The 17,927-nt window shown below is 64.9% G+C and overlaps 1 protein-coding gene across 5 annotated transcripts; it reads right to left on the bottom strand.

Annotated features, from left to right (window-relative positions):
• Window positions 1-108: 108 nt before the first annotated feature.
• On the bottom strand, window positions 109-17,927 carry CREB3L4 (cAMP responsive element binding protein 3 like 4). 5 transcript variants are annotated; one of them, XM_054010587.1, is made up of 12 exons: window positions 17,840-17,927; window positions 17,047-17,199; window positions 16,273-16,465; window positions 15,475-15,578; window positions 15,040-15,132; window positions 14,373-14,479; window positions 14,084-14,152; window positions 13,108-13,192; window positions 12,485-12,581; window positions 11,713-11,977; window positions 1,039-1,122; window positions 109-229 (listed from the first exon to the last, which is right to left on the bottom strand). In XM_054010587.1, exons 2-12 carry the CDS (start codon window positions 17,197-17,199, stop codon window positions 202-204), a joined length of 1,278 nt encoding a protein of 425 aa, XP_053866562.1. In that variant the 5' UTR covers window positions 17,840-17,927; the 3' UTR covers window positions 109-201. The 5 variants fall into 5 exon arrangements, with proteins under 5 accessions (XP_053866562.1, XP_053866560.1, XP_053866559.1 ...); XM_054010585.1 differs by having other exon boundaries at window positions 15,040-15,135; XM_054010584.1 differs by having other exon boundaries at window positions 15,439-15,578.

Genomic DNA, 17,927 nt, shown 5'->3' on the forward strand with positions numbered 1-17,927 from the left:
AGCAGCGTGGCCACTGCCAGCCACCCTGGCACCCTGCCCGGGGGAAGTGGAGGCACGTGCAGCACAACACAAAGCGGCATGAGAAGATGATCTGCGGCTGGGGGTCCCTCGCAGGCAGCGGCTACAGGCATTTGAGGAGGAAGGCGTTGCAGGTGGCTCCGCGGGGGCAGTCGCACAGCCTGCCGATGCGGGCGCCCTTCTTCACGGCACAGGCCTGGCCGATGGAGCACTGCGGGGACAAGGGAGGCAGAGCTGTAGGGCTCCCCCCGAAAGGGGCCTTTTGGCTTACCGCCGGGCCCCCGAAACCCCTCGGCAGCAGGGTCTCGGGGGTCAGTACGATCCCCTTGCGGAGCAGGGGCTGTATTCTGGCCTGCAGCTCACTGGCTGCCCAAGTGGGGGCTGGGCCCAATCCCAGCATTGGCACCTCTGGTTAATTGCCCTTTCCCCATCACTCTAATGCAGTGGTCCCCAATGCGGTGCCTGTGGGTGCCATGGCACCTACTGGGGCATCTATGTGTGCCCGCGTACTGTCTGGCGGACGAGCATCCGCCGAAATGCCGCCAAGAAGCAGCGTCCTCCAGAGGCGTCACCACCAAACTGCTGCTGATTTTCGAAGCCTATTGACATTGCCGCTTCTCGGCGGCGTTTTAGTGGATGCTTGTCCACCGGCCATGGTCCGCGGTGGCCTGTCGTCCGTCGCCCGCCAGAAGAAAAAGGTTGAGGACCCCTGCTCTAATGGCTCCAAAATGCTCCTGTCTGGCTCTGCTGGGCCCGGGTCAGGCCCCCCACCCTGCACCTAGACTGCTAAAGCAAACCCTCGGCCTGGAGCGTGGCTGGTCATCGACCGATCCCCAGGGAGCACGGCAGGGTCCCACCAGCCAGGGAGCTGCCCCGGGCCTGCCCCTGGAAGAGGGACTCTCACAAACTCGGCTGGGCAAGCAGGCAGAGAAATGGAAGCTCAGAATTGCTGGGGCCTGTTACCCACAGGGATCCTCTAGCCACGGAACCAGAAGGGGCCAGGTCGGCCCCGGACGGTACCTTGGGGACTTGGTTATGTTTCTTCTCCCAGGTGGAAATCCTCTTGCTCTGCAGTTTCTCCAGCACATCCTGCAGCTCCTCCAGCTGGGTGGGGTGAGACAAGGAGAAGGAGGAGGGTGAGTGCAAAGTGCTGCCCCGGGCAGGCTGGAGGCGCTGGTCGGCGGGAAATTGCCGCTCTGTTAAAGGAGCGGGTGTGATAGGGAGTTACCCTGACCCCCCCCCCTCCCCGCCTGATCCAGGGCTCCCGGCTTCACCCTCTCGTGAAACTGACACAGCCAGCTGGGGGGCTGAAAACTGCCTGCCCAGCCCCTCTCCCCCCATGCTCCCCTTTGCAGCAGACAGTCCCACCCAGCTTTTCACCTGGGAGCACAGGGACTGGGCTGTGACGCTGGCCAGCACCAGCCGCTTCAGAGGAAAGAGCAAGAACCCCGCAGTGATGGGGCAACGCTGCCCCCATTGGGTCTCCACCTGGCCTCTAAGAGTCTTTTCCTCCGGGGTTTGCAGCGGGGCTGCCCTGCCCTTCTCCAGACTACCTCAGCCTTCGGGGCCTCGAGGGACCCTGGGGGTCACCAGGAGGCGCGTGTGCATGCACAGTCACAGGCAGCCAGGCTGGGGTGAATGCCCTGGCCCGTGGGAGGCGCTGGGGGGTGGCACGGCAGGGCGCGCCCGCGCCAGGCTGGAGATAGGAACTCACCAGTTGTTTCTCATGCGGCTGGTACGAGTGTTTCAGGGGAAAGTCCTGGGGTAGCCGGGCATCCACATCTGCCTCCTGGTGGGCCAGGAGAGCCAGGCAAAGCAGGACCATGGTGGATCGCTGCATGGCGGGGAGCTGTCTGCGGTGCTGGGGCAGGACTGGTGCCTGCTGCCAATGTGCCTCTCCGAGCGCAGGGAGAGACTGGCCTGGCAAGCCGCGCGCCCAGCCCACGCACCGGGTGGGGGCTGAGGTTTGATAGGCTGGGGGCAGCACGCCAGGGGCTGGCACAGAGACCTCCTCCCCCATTGAGGGGGCGGGGGGCTGCTGCCAGAGCAGGCTGCGGGGAGTAGGATGAATGGAGGAGTCATGGGGGGGCTGGAGCCAGGCGCCCGAGGGGGCGTTAATATTTATGAGAGGGTTAAAATGTGTTTGGCGAAGAAGAGGGGAATTAAATGTAACAAATCCCTCGTCCGCCAGCTCCCAAGGGCTCCCCCCAGCAACGGGCAGCGAAATCTCTCTGTCAGCGTGTATCTGTCCCCCCCCCACGCCCGTCCATCCAGCTAATCTCGGTGTCTGGGTATCTATCCCCTCAGTGCTCATCTGTCTCTCGGCAGAGCGCTCTGGCTGGGCCCATGTGCATCCATCTAGCTAATCACCGCATCTGTCTGTCCGTCCCCGAGGCGCCGGCTCCCGCGCTCGCCCGTGTCCACCTCTCCATCCTGCTGACAACTTGAGCTTGGGCCAAATCCCAAGGAGCTCGGCGATTGTTCGGCACGTGAGCCGAGAGGAGGTGTCTGGCTGCCGGGGCTCTCCCGGGAGCAGCGCTTTCCCCTGTTTGCTGTGGGGTTGGAGCCAGTGTAGGGACAATGGACCCGTCCCTGCTCGGTTCGGCCCCAGGACAGATCAAATCCCGCCCCAGCTCTGCTTGACTTTGCCAGGTGGGTGCTGGGCAGCTTTCCCCTGGCCCGTGTCAGAACTGGGCTGTGGGCACAGGGCCCGGGCCCCATTTGCAGCTGTCCAATGGAACCAGGTTACAAGTTCCTGCTGCAGATGGGGGGGGTCCCCGAATGCACCCCGTCGCCAAGGTTACGCGCTAGCCCTCATGCCTCTGGCAGCTGCTGCCCTCCCGGGCCGTGAGCAGGGCTGCTGGCATCTGGGCGCCTTGGCGTTCCCAGCCGCCAGCCCGTGCCAGGCCCCCGGCAGAGACGCTGATTGCGCCGGGCTCCTGCCGAGCTTCAGGCTTTCCCCTCTAAGCCACTGGAGGAGGCTCTGCGCCGAGCCAGGAGCTCCGCGGGTTCCCGCCGGCTGGGGGTCAGGGCACCCGGGCTCTACCCGCTGCCCTGCTGGGTGACAGCCCAGTCCCTGCCCCTCTGCCTGCCCTGGCTGTGAGCGCTTCGGGGCAGGGCCTGGCCCACGCCTGGCACAAGGGCCTCGAGCTCAGTCGTGCCCCTTGGGGGCTGCTGGATGGGGCTATCCTCGACTCCATGGGGCAGTGTGCCCGGCTGGACCAGGAGCAGATGGGCCCTTGTATGGATGGGGAGTTCTGGTTGCAGCTGCTGTCGCAGACCTGCTTAGCCCCTCGGTGCCAGCCCCCCGGGGACACCGCCCCCCGTGGGACAGCGCCTGGCTCTCGCTTGGCACTCACCCATCCCCGTGAGCTCACCCTGGATTTGTGCCCAGTGCAGGGTCTGGGGACGCTGGGCAGAGCCAGTGCTGTGGGGAGGCAGGGGCCTGCGAGCTCCCCCCACACGCAGCAGGTGGATCTGAGGTGTCATGGGGGGTTGGGAGGTCTCTGGGCAGTGCCTGGCACAACGGGTGGATCTGGGGGGAGGGAGAAACCCGGCCCCAGCCCTGCCCCACCAGCCCGGCATCGCTGCGCGGGCGCTAACAGGCGCCTTCCTGCCCACGAGCTGCTAGAACGAGTCACTCCCCCGAGTATGAGGCGCCGGCCCGAGGGACCCCCCACCCCACACTGGCCCAGCGCCAGCCCCCTCCATGAATCCAAATCAGCAGAGCCCTGAGCCGCCCCCCCCCGCCCCGCGCGCCATGTGGCAGGTTATGTAAGGGATGGACAAGCCCTGCTAATCCGCCTCCCCCCCCCCCCCCCGTAATCCCGCCAGTCTGCACTGGGATTAACCACATCCTGGGGGGCAGTTTCCTGCGGCGTGTCGGGTGCCTGGGCAGGGGGTGACCGGCAGCACCCCGGGGTGGCTGATGGGGGAGCGGCACCAGTGGAGGTTGGAAGGGGGGTTGCGGATGAGCAGTTGGGTTTGAGGAGAAAAGGGGCTTGGTGGCTCCCGGGGGGGCAGGGAGAGCCGGGGGGCACGAGCGGAGATGGGGACAGGCTCCATCCCATCAGCCTCTTGGTCTCTCCTGGGCCCTGATGTCAGGGGTCAGTGAGGCTGGCCCAGGAGTCTGGCTGCAGCCACAGCAGAGGTCATGGCCCATCCCTGGGTCCATCCAGTCACTAACGGAGCGTCGCACGTGGCCGGAAATCTCCTTCCCTGAGTGACGCAAACGCCCGGGGGCTCAGGGCAGGCGAGCAGGGGGGGGACGACGGGGGGGGGCCCGGGCTGCAGCTTCTAACAGCTCAGCTGTGTGGGAATGAGCCTGGCTCTGCGGCCTGGCCCCTCCCCGTGTGTCGGCCCCAACGGGGGGTAGGGGGGTGCCAACCGCCCCAGATCCCAACGCCCCACTGGGGGGCACGAGCATCTGCAGCAGGGCCCAGGGCAGGGACAATGAGCCCCCGGCAGCCTGAGGTCTCTAGCCAGGGGCTGAGTGGCACCGGACAGGAGCCGGCCTGATGGGCGCCCAGAGCCCCTGACCCCGGCTGCTCCATGCCCAGGAGCCCCCCTGAACACCCAGTGCGGGCAGGCCCGGGGCTGATGCGGGGCCGGGGCGCTCGGGAGGCAGCCGGCTCCCTGGGCACCGGAGGAGGAGGGCGGCAGGAGGCAGTGCTAACGCTGGCACTACTGGCTCTTTGCCATCTCTGTGTAGAGCCAAAATCCCAGGGCTGGGCCCTCGCCCTGCTCAGCCCAGCAGCAGAGCCCTGCGAGGGCCGGAGCCCCCCGTGTCGGTCCCAGGTGGGGCCGGCGTCGGCTCAGGCAGCTCCCGTGCCCTGTTCCCTCCAGCGGCAGCAGGACACAGAGCCCGGCCCAGCAGCACTGGGGCTGAGGGGCTCCCCTGGCAGCTGTGCTGACCCCCATGCCCTGGGGTCCTGTGCTGCAGGGTGCGAGGGGGGGCTGCGATTAGATATGACATTCACCCCTGGCAGGTTGTGGTGTCTTAGCCCTGGCTCCAGCTCAGGCTTCCCCTTGTTGTTCCGGTTGGATCTGATCCTTTTCTTCACTTCCGGGCCCAATCTGTTGTGTACGTTGCTGTCGCACAGCTGCTGAGGCCCCCCACCAGAGGTAGCTGCATTTCAGTGCTAGGTGAAGCAAACCCCATGTTTCTGCGGAGCCGGTTAGGTGCTTTGAGATCCTCACAGCAATGTGTTCTCATTCTCTGCGCCCAGAGCCGCCCGTCCCAGACCAGCCCAGAGCCAGGTGAAAACTAAACAGGATAGTTTATTAACTAGAGACACCACCCACCACTGGCACGGGGTAGGTGGGGGCTCATAACAGAAAACAGCTGTGCCACTAGCACGCCCTGCGATAAGACCCAGCTCCCTGCAACGTGCCGGGGGCAGGCTCCGCCCAGACCAGCCTTTTCCTGCACCTGGTGCAGCCGGCAGCATTAAAGCTTTAGTCTAAAACGGAACATTTCTAGCCCTTTTGGTTCCCACGAAACTCTTCCCCCCGCCCCCCACGGGTCAGCAGAGAGCACAGAGAGAGGCGCCAGCAGCCTGGGGTACAGTGCTGACTCTGGAACCTAATGGTGGACAATTGCCTGGCTGAGCATTTTAGTACAAACAGCTGGGCAATGTGGAATTGTGGGAGGAGTTTGGGGGTTGTGGGCGGAGCTTGACTGCGGCTATTTATTTCCTTCCAGTCAAAAGCCTCCTTGAGAGAATTGAATGCGCCCCAACCTGCTTTCTTTCTTCGCGAGAGCTCACCTTCCTGATGCTAATTTCTTGGCCCAAATGGACGTATTGCTCAACTTCTTCGATTGGTTCTCCAGGGATTGTTATTCGGGCTTTTGGCCAGGTGCATTTCGTTTTGGAGCGGTGAATTTTCAGTCCAACTTGGCTGCTTTTTGTCTTGAGTTCTCGTAGCATTTTCTCTAGTCTGGTAGTATTTTCAGCGATCAACACGATATCGTCCACGAATCTGAGATGGTTTCACTGCTCTCCGTTGATGTTGATTCCACCCTCCCAATTCATCCGCCGCATTAACATTTCGAGGCAGGCTGTGAAGAGTTTCGGGGAAACCGTCTCTCCTTGTTTCACACCTTTCTTACCTGGGATGCGAAGGGGGGTATCAAACAAAGTTATAGCGGTAGTGCCGTCAGCATTTGCTTCCTGTGTAGTTTGATATAGTTTGTGTCGATGCCCTGCTCTGCGAGAGCTTTCAGCCCTGCACTGGTCTCTACGCCGTCGAACGCGTTTTCATCGTCGACGAAGGCACTACAGGAAGGGAATGTGTAGACATGCGAGAGCAGGCCTATTGGACGATAGTTCTTTAGATCTTCACGATTATCCGCCAAGGAAAATCAACAAGGCAACACGCGCCAGCCTCTTCCACTCAACGGTACTGCCAGCAAGGTTGTACGGCAGCGAAACGTGAGCGCTGACGAAGACAGAGGAGCAGCAACTGTCTGTCACGGAGCGGGCGAGGGAAAGAACAATTCTGGGAACTTCAACCCGCGCGCGAGTCCCCAGGGAAGCAGTGGAGTGCGGGACGTGTCGTTGAGAGCAGGTACAGTGAGGCGATGTCACGGAGTATTGGGGGACTCAGGGCCCTGCACCCCCGGCTTCCTGCGATTCACCATGACTCTCAGCCAGCCAGTAAAGCAGAAGGTTTATTTGGATGACAGGAATACAGTCCAAGACAGGTCTTGCAGGCACAGACAACAGGGCCCCCCTCAGTTAGGTCCATCTTGGGGTCCCCGGGCATCCCAGCCCAGCCCCCCTTGGGAGGTCAGAGCCATCTCTGCCCCCCAGCCCTCTCTCCCTGCCTGCTTCCAGCCCTCTGCTTTCAGCGACCCCTCCCACAGCCTTTGTTCAGTTTCCCGGGCTAAGGAGTCGCCTCGCCTTCAACCCCTTCCTGGGTTCTCATGTTACACACTCAGGTATGCGCCCTCGGGCAGATCCCATCCTGCAATGCAGACCATCCTAGTCACACTCCCCTGTCAGCATTCACAGACCACAGTGAGAACAGGCCCAGTTCGTCACATCTCTCCCCCCTTCGAGACCGAACTGAGCAGGGTCACTTTAGCCAGTGACCCGGGGAAGTTCGAACCTACCCCCGTTCCCATGGATGCCCCCGCATCCCTCCCATTCCTTGGTGAGAATTACACCAGGCCCCTTCAGTTTCACGCCCCCCCTTAGGTCGGGGGTGCTTGATGGCACTCGCAGTTCGCATGTGGGAAGGTTTATGCGGCCTGCGCCCTTTTCCCACCCCCATACCTCTGGGGCTCCAACTGGGCTGTGGTCTTCTCCCAGCGCTCCAGTCTGGAGGTCTGTGCTTTGGGCTCTCTTGGTTCAGAGCCGCCCTTTTTACCTTGGCCACCCTCTGGAAAGGATCCTTTATGCTGGGCAAGGGTCCTAAAGCTGTTTTCCCCTTGTCCCAGGCCTTCCTCCCCCTCTGACAGGGGTCACAGGATCCGCAGTACTGTCGGACAGTAACAAAGACCCCAGGCCAGTAAAAGCTCCGTAGCAGCCTCTGCTGGGTACGCCAGGTTCCCTGGTGCCCTGAGAGGGGAATGTCATGGGCCCGGCACAGCAGCTGGCGGCGATACTTCTGGGGTACCACCAGCTGCCTCCTGATCCCCCCTGACTCCATTTTCCCTGGGGGAGCCCATTCTCGGTACAGGAACCCCTTCTCCCACAGGAACCTTTTCCGGCCACCTCGTCCCATGGTTTGTACCGCATTGAGGTCGGCCAGGTCCCTTATCTTCCGCAAGGAGGGATCTCTCTGCAACTCGGCCTGGAACTCAGCAGCTGGGACGGGGATGGCCACCTGCTCTTTCTCGCCCGCTGGGTCCGAAGCTGCAGCCTCCCTGAGCCGCGTCCCTGGGCGTTCCCTCCCCACCAGGTTAGGGTCCCGCGCCTCAGGCAAGGCACCCCCCCCAAGGCCAGGGCGCAGTGCCCCTCGCCGGCTCTGACCGCGGGTCACAACTAAGGCGGTCTGGGGGCTGCTGGGCCAGTCCTCTAGGTCCCCCCCCATCAACACCTCAGTGGGCAAATGGTGGTGCACTCCCACGTCCTTGGGGCCCTCCTTGGCCCCCCATTTCAGGTGTACCCTCGCTACGGGAACCTTGAATGGGGTCCCGCCCACCCCGGTCAGGGTCAGGAAGGTGTTGGGCACCACCCGATCTGGGGCCACCACCTCGGGCCGGGCCAGTGTCACCTCTGCGCCCGTGTCCCAGTAACCATAAACTTCCTTCCCATCCACCTCCAGGGGAACAAGGCACTCGCTCCGCAGGGACAGCCCCGCGCCAACCCTGTAAACGGAGAACTTTGAATCCGGAGCATCTGGCCCCCCAGAGAAGTTAGCCTGGGGCTCTCCTCCCTCCTTAGCAGGTGGTACCCTGCCAGCCCCCCTTCCCTGGGAATGCTGCCTCTCGCCGGGCTGGGTCTCTACCCAGTCAACCCTCTGTGGGTTCGGCCTGCTCAGTCTGTCCCTGAGCCTGGGGCACTGGGCCCGTATGTGGCCCTTTTGGCCACAGTGGTAGCAGCCCATGTCCCATGGGTCCCCTTGAGTGGGTCGGATGGTCCTGATGCCGGATGTTCCCCTCTGATGGGGTTTTTCTGTATTTTCCCACGGGGAGGTCCCATGGTGACTCTCTCTCTGCGTTGTGGTGGGATTGCTCCTTTGGGACTCCTCCCTTTTATCTCCTGACCGGCTCTTTACGAACTCATCGGCCAGCCGGCCTGCCTGTCGCGGGTTCTCTGGCTTTCTGTCCACCAACCACAGCCTCAGGTCAGATGGGCACCGCTCATACAGTTGCTCCAGTACCAGCAGTTTGACCAGGTCCTCCTTCATCTGGGCCCCACCAGCCCACTTGCTGGCGTATCTTTCCATGCGGACGGCTAGTTGCAGATATGAGATCTCAGGGGTTTTATCCTGACTCCGGAACCTTTCCCGGTACATCTCAGGAGTCAGCCCAAACTCTCGTAGCAGGGCCTTTTTGAATAGTTCGTAGTCCCCTTTCTCTGCCTCTTCCAGTTGGCGGTACAATGCCACGGCTTTGGGGTCCAGTAAGGGGGTAAGGACCCGGAGTCTGTCCGCGGGATCAACCCGGTGCAGCTCGCAGGCCGTCTCAAAGGCCTCCAGGAAGTCATCCATGTCCTCCCCCTCCTTGTATGGGGCCATGATGCACTTATCAAAGCTCCGTGCAGTCCTGGGTCCCCCCTCACTCACCGCAGCCGGGGGTTCGCTGCCCTTCAATCTCGCCAGTTCCAGTTCATGCTGACGCTGTCTCTCATTCTCCTCCCGTTCATGCTGTCTCTGTCTCTCTTCACGCTGATGCTGTCTCTCTTTCTCCTCCCGTTCACGCTGATGCTGTCTCTCTTCATGCTGTCTCTGTTGTTCACGATCCTCCAGCTCCCTCAGTTTTAGCTCTTTCTCCCATTCCAGCCAATTCCGCTCCCCGGATGCCGAACGTCGCCGGGAGGATCCTCTGCTGGCCGGCGGGCTTCGCCGGGGGGACCCCCTGCTGGCCGGGGGGGTCACGGCGCCTTCAGTATTTGCTGGGCTCCTCCCCACCCTTCCCCTAGGCATAGGAAGGAGGGGTCTCGGGAAGCCCTCAGCAGCCGGCTGACCACTCCCAGCTGGGACAGACACTGGTGCCTGCGCTGCATTTGCCAGGCTGCTTCCCTGAGACACAGGGATCAGTTCATTCGCGCGATCTTCCGCCTCCAGCTGGGCAATGAGCTGTTCTTTGGTGAGCCTCCCAATGCGCAGCCGCCTCTGCTTGCACAGCTCCACCAGGTCGCTCTTAATCCGCTTGGCATACATCTTCCTGCTGGCCACTCACCGGCCTGTGTGCTCACAGCTCCCCACAGTTCCCAGGGGGACCCCTAGTGTGCCAGCCCTTCTCGAGGTCACCGCCTCTCTGCCAGGGTCGAGCTGCAGACTCCTCCGCCCCTGGGACCACTCGCTGCGATCCCCCCGGGGGACCCTGTTACTGCAAAAGTCCTTCTCGCTGGTCACACACTCCCAGGGGTAATAACCGTCTCTCTCCCACTCTTCAGCCGGCCTGGTCCCCGTCAATCCCCCTTCGTTTTACTGCTCCCCAGTCACTTACCGCAGGAAGCGCCGTCCACGGGGTGCAGTAGATTCCACCGCTGCCACCAGTTGTCACGGAGTATTGGGGGACTCAGGGCCCTGCACCCCCGGCTTCCTGCGATTCACCATGACTCTCAGCCAGCCAGTAAAGCAGAAGGTTTATTTGGATGACAGGAATACAGTCCAAGACAGGTCTTGCAGGCACAGACAACAGGGCCCCCCTCAGTTAGGTCCAGCTTGGGGTCCCAGGGCATGCCAGCCCACCCCCCTTTGGGGGGTCAGAGCCATCTCTGCCTCCCAGCCATCTCTCCAGCCTCCCTCCAGCCTGCTTCCAGCCCTCTGCTTTCCGCGACCCCTCCCACAGCCTTTGTTCAGTTTCCCGGGCTAAGGAGTCGCCTCCCCTTCAACCCCTTCCTGGGTTCTCATGTTACACACTCAGGTATGCGCCCTCGGGCAGATCCCATCCTACAATGCAGACTAGCCCAGCACACTCCCCTGTCAGCATTCACAGACCACAGTGAGAACAGGCCCAGTTCGTCACAGGCGATGAGCATCTAGTGAGTCTCACTGACAATCGATGGATTGCAGCTGTCGCCCAGCGGTCCCCGCGGGAACTGAAATGACCACGGCCGACCTCCAAAGAGCTGGGAAGATGTTAGCGTGAAAAGACCTGGCCGCACGTGGAGGAGGAAGGCCAGGGTACGAGACGAACGGAAGACGTGTTGTGCTCGGTACAATCTAGACAAGGGCTGAAGGTGTCAGAAGCCTCCTGTCTTCCCAGGCTTGCTACAAACCTCATGGCAGAGGGAGATGCCCCCAGTAAGGCAGCCGGGACTGATTCCAAAGGGTCCGTGCGGAGCAGGACCTCCAGGGCCGGGGACAACCCAGCAGCGCCGAGGGCAGGAGCGGCTGGGATCCCGCAGCCCAGCACTGGCTGGGGACTCTCTCAGGTAGCCCAGGAAAGGGCGTGGGTGGCTCGATCCGAGCCCTGTAGGTGATCCGATGAGCTGGCCCGCTTGCCCGGGGCTACCTGGCCTCAGAGCCCCCCGTGTTTTAAGGGCGGTGTGGGGCAGGCACAGGTGCAGCGTGGCTCCTGAGAGCACTTTGCCCGTCCCAGGGAAGCAGTGGGCTAGGCTGCTCTGCCCTGCGTGGGGAGCCTGGTGTGACCCAGGGGCTGGGGGTCGGGGAGGGAGCTCTGGGCCATTCAGAGCACAGCTGAGGAGCGGCATGCGGCCCCCCTTGTTCCTGGCCTGGCAGTGCCCCACAGGGGAGGGAAGGGATTTATTGCCATGCCAGGTGCCCCAGCAAGGCCCCGGAGTTGACTCGGCAGGAGGCACCAGAGGGGGATGTCCCAGCTGCACAGAGACCGGGGAGCGAGCCAGGCTGGCCAGGGCATGAGAGCTGGGGCTGGCTCCCTCGCCCGGCCCCTCATGCCAGCACTGACACCAGCGTGGGGAGAGGGGGTTCGGCAAGTGCCCCAGGGGGCCCCTGGAGATGCTGTGCCCCCCGTCCCCGAGCCAGCCCTGGGAAAGCAGCTCTCCGGCCAGTCTGGTCCCTGCTGCCCCTCACATCTCGTCGGCATGGACTGACTTAGCTGCGTCCCTGCTGGCTCCGGGTCCGTTCCCCTGGGGCAGCCCCATGGGAGCCACCGGCTGCTCCAGCTGGGTCTGAGCGGACGTGTTTGTGCCCTTCTTCTGGCTCCCGTCTGCCCCTTCCACTCCATCCTCCGCCGCGGCCTCAGGCCCCAGCTGCTCCCCCACGGGTGGTTCAGGCTCTGGGGTCAGTGGCTCCTGGGTGCCGGGGGCTTCGGCCAGTTCTGAGAACTCCCCCTGGTTCAGGATGTTCCTGGAGATCACTGGGGTGTGGGGGGAAGGGCAGCGTTAGGGGCTGGCTGCCAGGGCGTGCCCTGTGCCAGGGGGTGGGGGAATGGGGGGTGCCCTGTGCTGGGGGCTGGTGGGGCAGGGGGCCGTGTCAGCAGGGTGGGGGTGCCGGGGGCCCCCTTGTGCCAGGGCGTGCCCTGTGCCAGGGGGTGGGGGAATGGGGGGTGCCCTGTGCTGGGGGCTGGTGGGGCAGGGGGCCCTGTGTCAGCAGGATGGGGGTGCAGGGGGCCCCCTTGTGCCAGGGGGCCCTGTGTCAGCAGGGTGGGGGTTCGGGGGGGAGACAGATGCTGTCTGTGGCCGGGTCTCTGGACAGATCCCTTTGGGCAGCGCCAGGCCAGGCAGCGCCAGGAATCCGCCCTGGAGGGGAACAGCTCCAGGGAGCTCATTGGAGAGGGTCAGCCCTGGGGCAGGGTGTTCGGTCCATGGGGAAGCTCCGCCCGCCCCCCAGCTCAGCCCCACCCCCCCAGCGTCCCGGCTGTTACCTCCGGTGGGCTGGTAGCCGTCCTGGCTGCCCCGCGCCCCCCTGCGCAGGGGGCTGTAGCTGGGGAAGATGATGAGTCCCAGGGAGAAGATCAGGATCTGCAGGAGGAGGGAGACAGTCAAAGCCCAGCCCCTGTGCAGGAGTGAGCGGGTGGGGGTTGCTCGCGGGGGGGGGGGGTCAGTGGGTGCGCAGCGGGGCCCAGGCTGTGTGGGTGTGCACAGGAGCGGGACTGTCTGGCTGTGCAAGGCTGTGCGTAGACGTGGATTGTGCGCAGTGCTGTGTGGGTGTCGCCGTGCGCTTTGTGCCGTGCGCTTTGTGCCGTGCGAGGCGCCCTGGGCTCTGTGCCATGCGTGGGGCCGTGCGCTCTGTACCATGCGCTCTGTGCCGTGCGTGGGGCCGTACGCAGGGCCGTGTGCTCTGTGCCGTGCGTGGGGCCGTGCGCTCTGTGCCGTGCGTGGGGCCGTACGCAGGGCCATGTGCTCTGTGCCGTGCGTGGGGCCGTGCGCTCTGTGCCGTGCGTGGGGCTGTACGCAGGGCCGTGTGCTCTGTGCCGTGCATGGGGCCGTGCGCTCTGTGCCCGCCCCAGAGCAGGCCGTCATGGGGCCACGGGAGCTCGGCCCATACCAGGACGCAGGTGCTGGTCTGTGCTGCCTTGCTGGACGTGGGTTTGATCAGCGCTTGCAGCTTTCGCAGCTGGCCCAGCAGGGACCTGTGGGGAGGAGATAGCGTCCGAGGGGGGCTCCTGAGGAGGGGGGGGCACAGAACCCAGCGGCGAAGCCAGGCGGGTGCTCACCCACTGGCCTTTGTGCCACCATCGTGTCAGGGACCCCCTGCATCACCAGCCACCCTCCAACACCCCCGCACCTTCCAATGGCTTCCCCACAGCTCTGCTAATGCACCCTGATCCTCAGGGGCTGGGAAAGGGGGGGGCTGGGAGCCAGGACTCCTGGGTTCTGTCCTGGCTCTGGGAGGGAAGTGGGGTCTAGCGGTTAGAGCAGGGGGGGCTGGGAGCCAGGACTCCTGGGTTCTCGCCTCTCTTTGGGACGGGAGTGGGGTCTAGCAGTTAGAGTGGGGGGGGCCTGGGAGCCAGGACTCCTGGGTTCTCTCCTGGCTCTGGGAGGGGAGTGGGGTCTAGCGGTTAGAGCAGGGGGGGCTGGGAGCCAGGACTCCTGGGTTCTCGCCTCTCTTTGGGAGGGGAGTGGGGTCTAGCAGTTAGAGTGGGGGGGGGCTGGGAGCCAGGACTCCTGGGTTCTCTCCTGGCTCTGGGAGGGGAGTGGGGTCTAGCAGTTAGAGCGAGGGGGGGCTGGGAGCCAGGACTCCTGGGTTCTCTCCCAGCCCTGGGCGGGGCGTGGGGTCTAGCGGTTAGAGCAGGGGGGGCTGGGAGCCAGGACTCCTGGGTTCTCTCCTGGCTCTGGGAGGGGAGTGGGGTCTAGCAGTTAGAGCGAGGGGGGGCTGGGAGCCAGGACTCCTGGGTTCTCTCCCAGCCCTGGGCGGGGCGTGGGGTCTAGCGGTTAGAGCAGGGGGGGCTGGGAGCCAGGACTCCTGGGTTCTCTCCCAGCCCTGGGCGGGGCGTGGGGGCTGGTGGATGCATTGCACTCACAAATTGTGTTTCTCCAGCTCCTGCACCTTCTTCTGCAGCTGCTGGTTCTGGGCTGAACATGCTGCCACCCTGCCAGGAGAAGAGAGCAAGGGGGGTTTGGGTCCCTGCCGGCTGCTCTCCCAGAGCCCTCCCTGCCCCCGCACGCCCAGACACCTGGCGCCCAGGGCACAGGCTCTGCCAGAGAAGGGTCAGCTCGGCAGTGGGGGACGCTCCGGTGTCTGGCTCTGAGCAGGGCCGGCAGTGCCCTCGCGGGGGGGGGTGTCTGCGCGCGGTGGGGGCCGACTCTCACCGGTTCTCCAGCCCGTCGACGTATTCCTTCTTCCGCCGCCGGCTGTCCTGGGCCGACTGCTTGTTCCGGATCTTCCTCCGCACCTTCTTCAGGAGCCGCTCCTCGGCCTGGGGGGCAGACGCCGCCTGAAATCTCACCGGGGCCGTCTCCCCCTGCCTCCCAGCAGCGCAGCTCACGTCCCCCCAGGCTTCAGGGGACCCAGCTGCAGGGAGCTGGTTTGGGGGGGCAAGTCCCTGTTCTTGTCTCTGGTCTGAGCCTCCCCAGGGCTCCCCCTGCCCTGGGGGTTAACAGCCAGGTCTCTGTGGCTGCAGCCCTGCCTGCCCTGGGCATGAGGAGGGCTCCCAGCCCTCAGGCCCTGCAGGGGCGGGTAGGGACAGGTGGGCGGCGCTGGACTGGCCACTCCCTGCCCTGGGGCCGGCTGCACCGGTTTGGTGGAGCTGGTGAGTCATAAAACCTGCTGGCCCCATGCCTGAGGCAGGACGGGCTCCCCTGTGGACAGGCTCTGCCCTGCAAACGTGCACCAGCAGTCACCCTCTCCTCTTGGGCCTGCGCACATGGGTACGCTCACGTGCCCTCGTGCAGGCTTGCACGCTCCTTGCACGCTCGGAGGCACGCTCCGGACGGTACTGGCTCCCACCCGCACACTCACGCCCGCAGGCTCCTGTACCTTGGTGAGGGGCAGGTTACGGGGCAGGGACACCCCCTCTTGCGAGAGCAGCCGCTTCTCCTCGTCCGTCAGGAACAGATCCGGGAACTGCAGCTGCTGGAGAGAATCACGTTCTGCAGAGCCCGGGGCGGGGTCCTCCCTCCCCTTCCCCCAGCCCCCCCCATCCCTCTGGGCCGGGGAGGGGCACGACTCTCTCTGATTCTAGAGAGGGCTTGGGGAACGGGCGGCACCTCGGGCACTGTGGGCAGCTGCTCAGCTACAGGTGGGGGGCGGGGGGGGCGGGGAGCAGGGGGCTGGGACCAGGGGAAAACCAAGTGTTTTCCTTGCTGCTGGAGGCAGGGGGAGCCGAGCCCCCGCTGGACAGTCCAGCATGAGGAGGGGGATCCTGACCCGACTCACCAGGGCCACAGCTGCCTGCATGTCCCCAGCGCTCACCACCATGGGCACGGTGCCAGGCCTGGCCAGGGCGGACGGGGGTGCAGACGGCAGCTCATTCACGATGCAGGCGTCGGGGATCAGCAGAGGGGACGACCAGTCACCTGGGGCCAGAGACACAGCACGGGGGTCAGGGATGAGGCAGGGATGGCTGCTTCCCTGGGGCAGAGCCCCGTCCCGTGTGCCCAGCCTGGGAAAGGCGGGGCAGGAGCGCTAAGGCCGGGACTGAGCGGGGATTCTGCTCCTCTGGCCCATCCCCACAGCCCACCTCCACCTGGGCGAGCGTCCCCGGGCGTGGGGGCCTGAGACGCTGCCCTCACCACCCCCCCCCGGTTCCCAGCTGGGAGGGGGAGGAGCTGCTGGGGCTCGGGGCCGGCGGGGGCTCAAATGCTGATTCTTGTTTCTGGGGTGAGGGGCAAAGGCCCCGGGTGACGTCGGGGCTCCGGGGTACAAAGTGCAGCAGACAGACGGAGAGATGGGGGGGGGCAGTGGAATGGATGGACAGGGGGGCATGGATGGGAGCTCCCAGCATGCAACGTGGCTGTCTCAAGCTGCCCCCTTGCACGCTGGGAGCGCTCATCTCCGCCAGCCCGCCCCATCGGCAGGACAAGGGGCAGCGTGGAGCATTCGGGGGGACGACTGACTCCCCTCGCCCTAAGGCTGCACTCCCCCCCCCCCACTAAACACCAGCCTGGGAGGGGCAGGGAGCCCAGCGCCGGCCTCTCCGCTGCTGTGATCTGTGCCCCAGAGCCAGCCGCCTTGGACAGCGGAGGGCCGGCTGCCCCGCGCCGCGCTCACCCAGCTGGATGGAGACCACGTCGCTGTGGAGGGGGGCGCTCTGGTCACAGAAGGCGGCGGGGGCCCCCTCGCTGGGCTGGGGGCTGGCCGAGCTGGGCTCGTCCGAGATGCCACTGTTGCTGCCCGGGCTGTACACCTCGTTGGGGTCGATGAGCACGTTGAGGAAGTCCTCGGGCTCACTGTCGTTCAGCCCCTGCAACGGGCACCGGGGACGTTGGCTGGGGCCGGCAGCCCTGGCCTGCCCGGCACGGGAGGCAGCCCAGGCTGGGCTGGTACGTGGCTGGGAGACACCCAGGAGCCGGAGGGGGCACCTCAGGGTGGTGGGCAGTGCTAGGCCTCGGAATGGGGCTGGGGCGCCCAGGCCCTGCCTGCTGGCGCTTGCGGCAATGCCAGGGCCCGTCTGCCGCGAGTGGGGCCTGACCTCCCTTGCCCGGGCCAAAGCCCAATGGGACCCTTCTCTGGCCCCTGGCTGCATGTGGTGGGACCGCTGCTGGCTCCCTCCCCAGAGGTGGCTGCCTTAGAAGGCTGGCAGAGAGGGATCCCCCAGGTAGGGAGGGGCAAGGCCAGCCTTACCCCCCCAGGGAGGCAGGCAGGGCCCCATGGGGCTAAGGGCCCTGGGGCAGGGCCCTGGGAAGCGCGGACCCCACGACCTGGGCTATGTTGCTCCTGCCCCCGTGCTGCAGAGCAGGCAACCTGGGGAGCCCACCTGGGCTAGTGTCTGAGCCCCCGGCTTGCCCTTCCCCTCCCCCCCCCCGCATTCGGCCTCCGACTTACGCTGCCCCCGCTGACGGCCCACTCCTCAAAGCCCTTCTCCAGGGCGGGAGCCTGCTCTGAGAGGGCGAAGGGGGGATCTGGGCTCGGTATGGTGCTGGTGGGGAACGGCTCGAAGAGAACAGCCTGGAGTGCGGGGCTGCCGGGCTCCTCCATCTGGGACAGACAGACAGACAGAGAGCAGGTCAGGCGGTGTCACTGCCCCCCTCCCCCCGCCCCGAGAGCACCAGGCACCCCGCGCACCGCAGGGCTGGCTGGGCATCCCCGCACAGGAGGCTGCGCCCTGGGGACCCAGCGATTCAGCCCAGCTGTGCAGGGGCAGGGTAGAGCCGCCCAGGCCCATCCCTAAGGCCTTGAATTTCACCTGCACGAGTCTCACCTGTGGTCTGTGAGCGGGGCCCGTCATGTGCAGTGCAGGGCCCGGCGCTGCTCCCCCCAAACACCCCTCTGAGCACCTGTGGGTCACACGCTCGTCACACAGCCAGACACGCAGCGTACATGCAAACTCCCATGGCACATGTGCACACGCACACAGTGAACATGCGTGCAGAGCCACACGCGTGTACACACACACACACGGGAAACACTTTCTGCTGGTTCCCAAAGCCCTGGCTGCGAAGCTGCGTGTCTCCCAGGAGGTGCCTGGGGAAGTCAGTCCCTGTTCCCGCTGACAGCTGCGTTTCTATAATCCCCTGGTTTCTGAGCGCCAGGCGCCGGCTAGGAGTGGCCGGGGGTCTCCATGCCCGGTGCGGGGCTCCCAGGGCTGGGCCTGGGGCGATTATGCGGCACAACCTACCTTCGCCTTGTTGCAGGGAGCAGGTTGTTACCCAGCCAGACGGGTGGCACCTAACACTAAAGCCTTTTGCTTCAGACCAGGATCTCCG

This window comes from Malaclemys terrapin, chromosome 21 (assembly GCF_027887155.1).
Source record: "Malaclemys terrapin pileata isolate rMalTer1 chromosome 21, rMalTer1.hap1, whole genome shotgun sequence".
NCBI lineage: Eukaryota > Metazoa > Chordata > Testudines > Emydidae > Malaclemys > Malaclemys terrapin.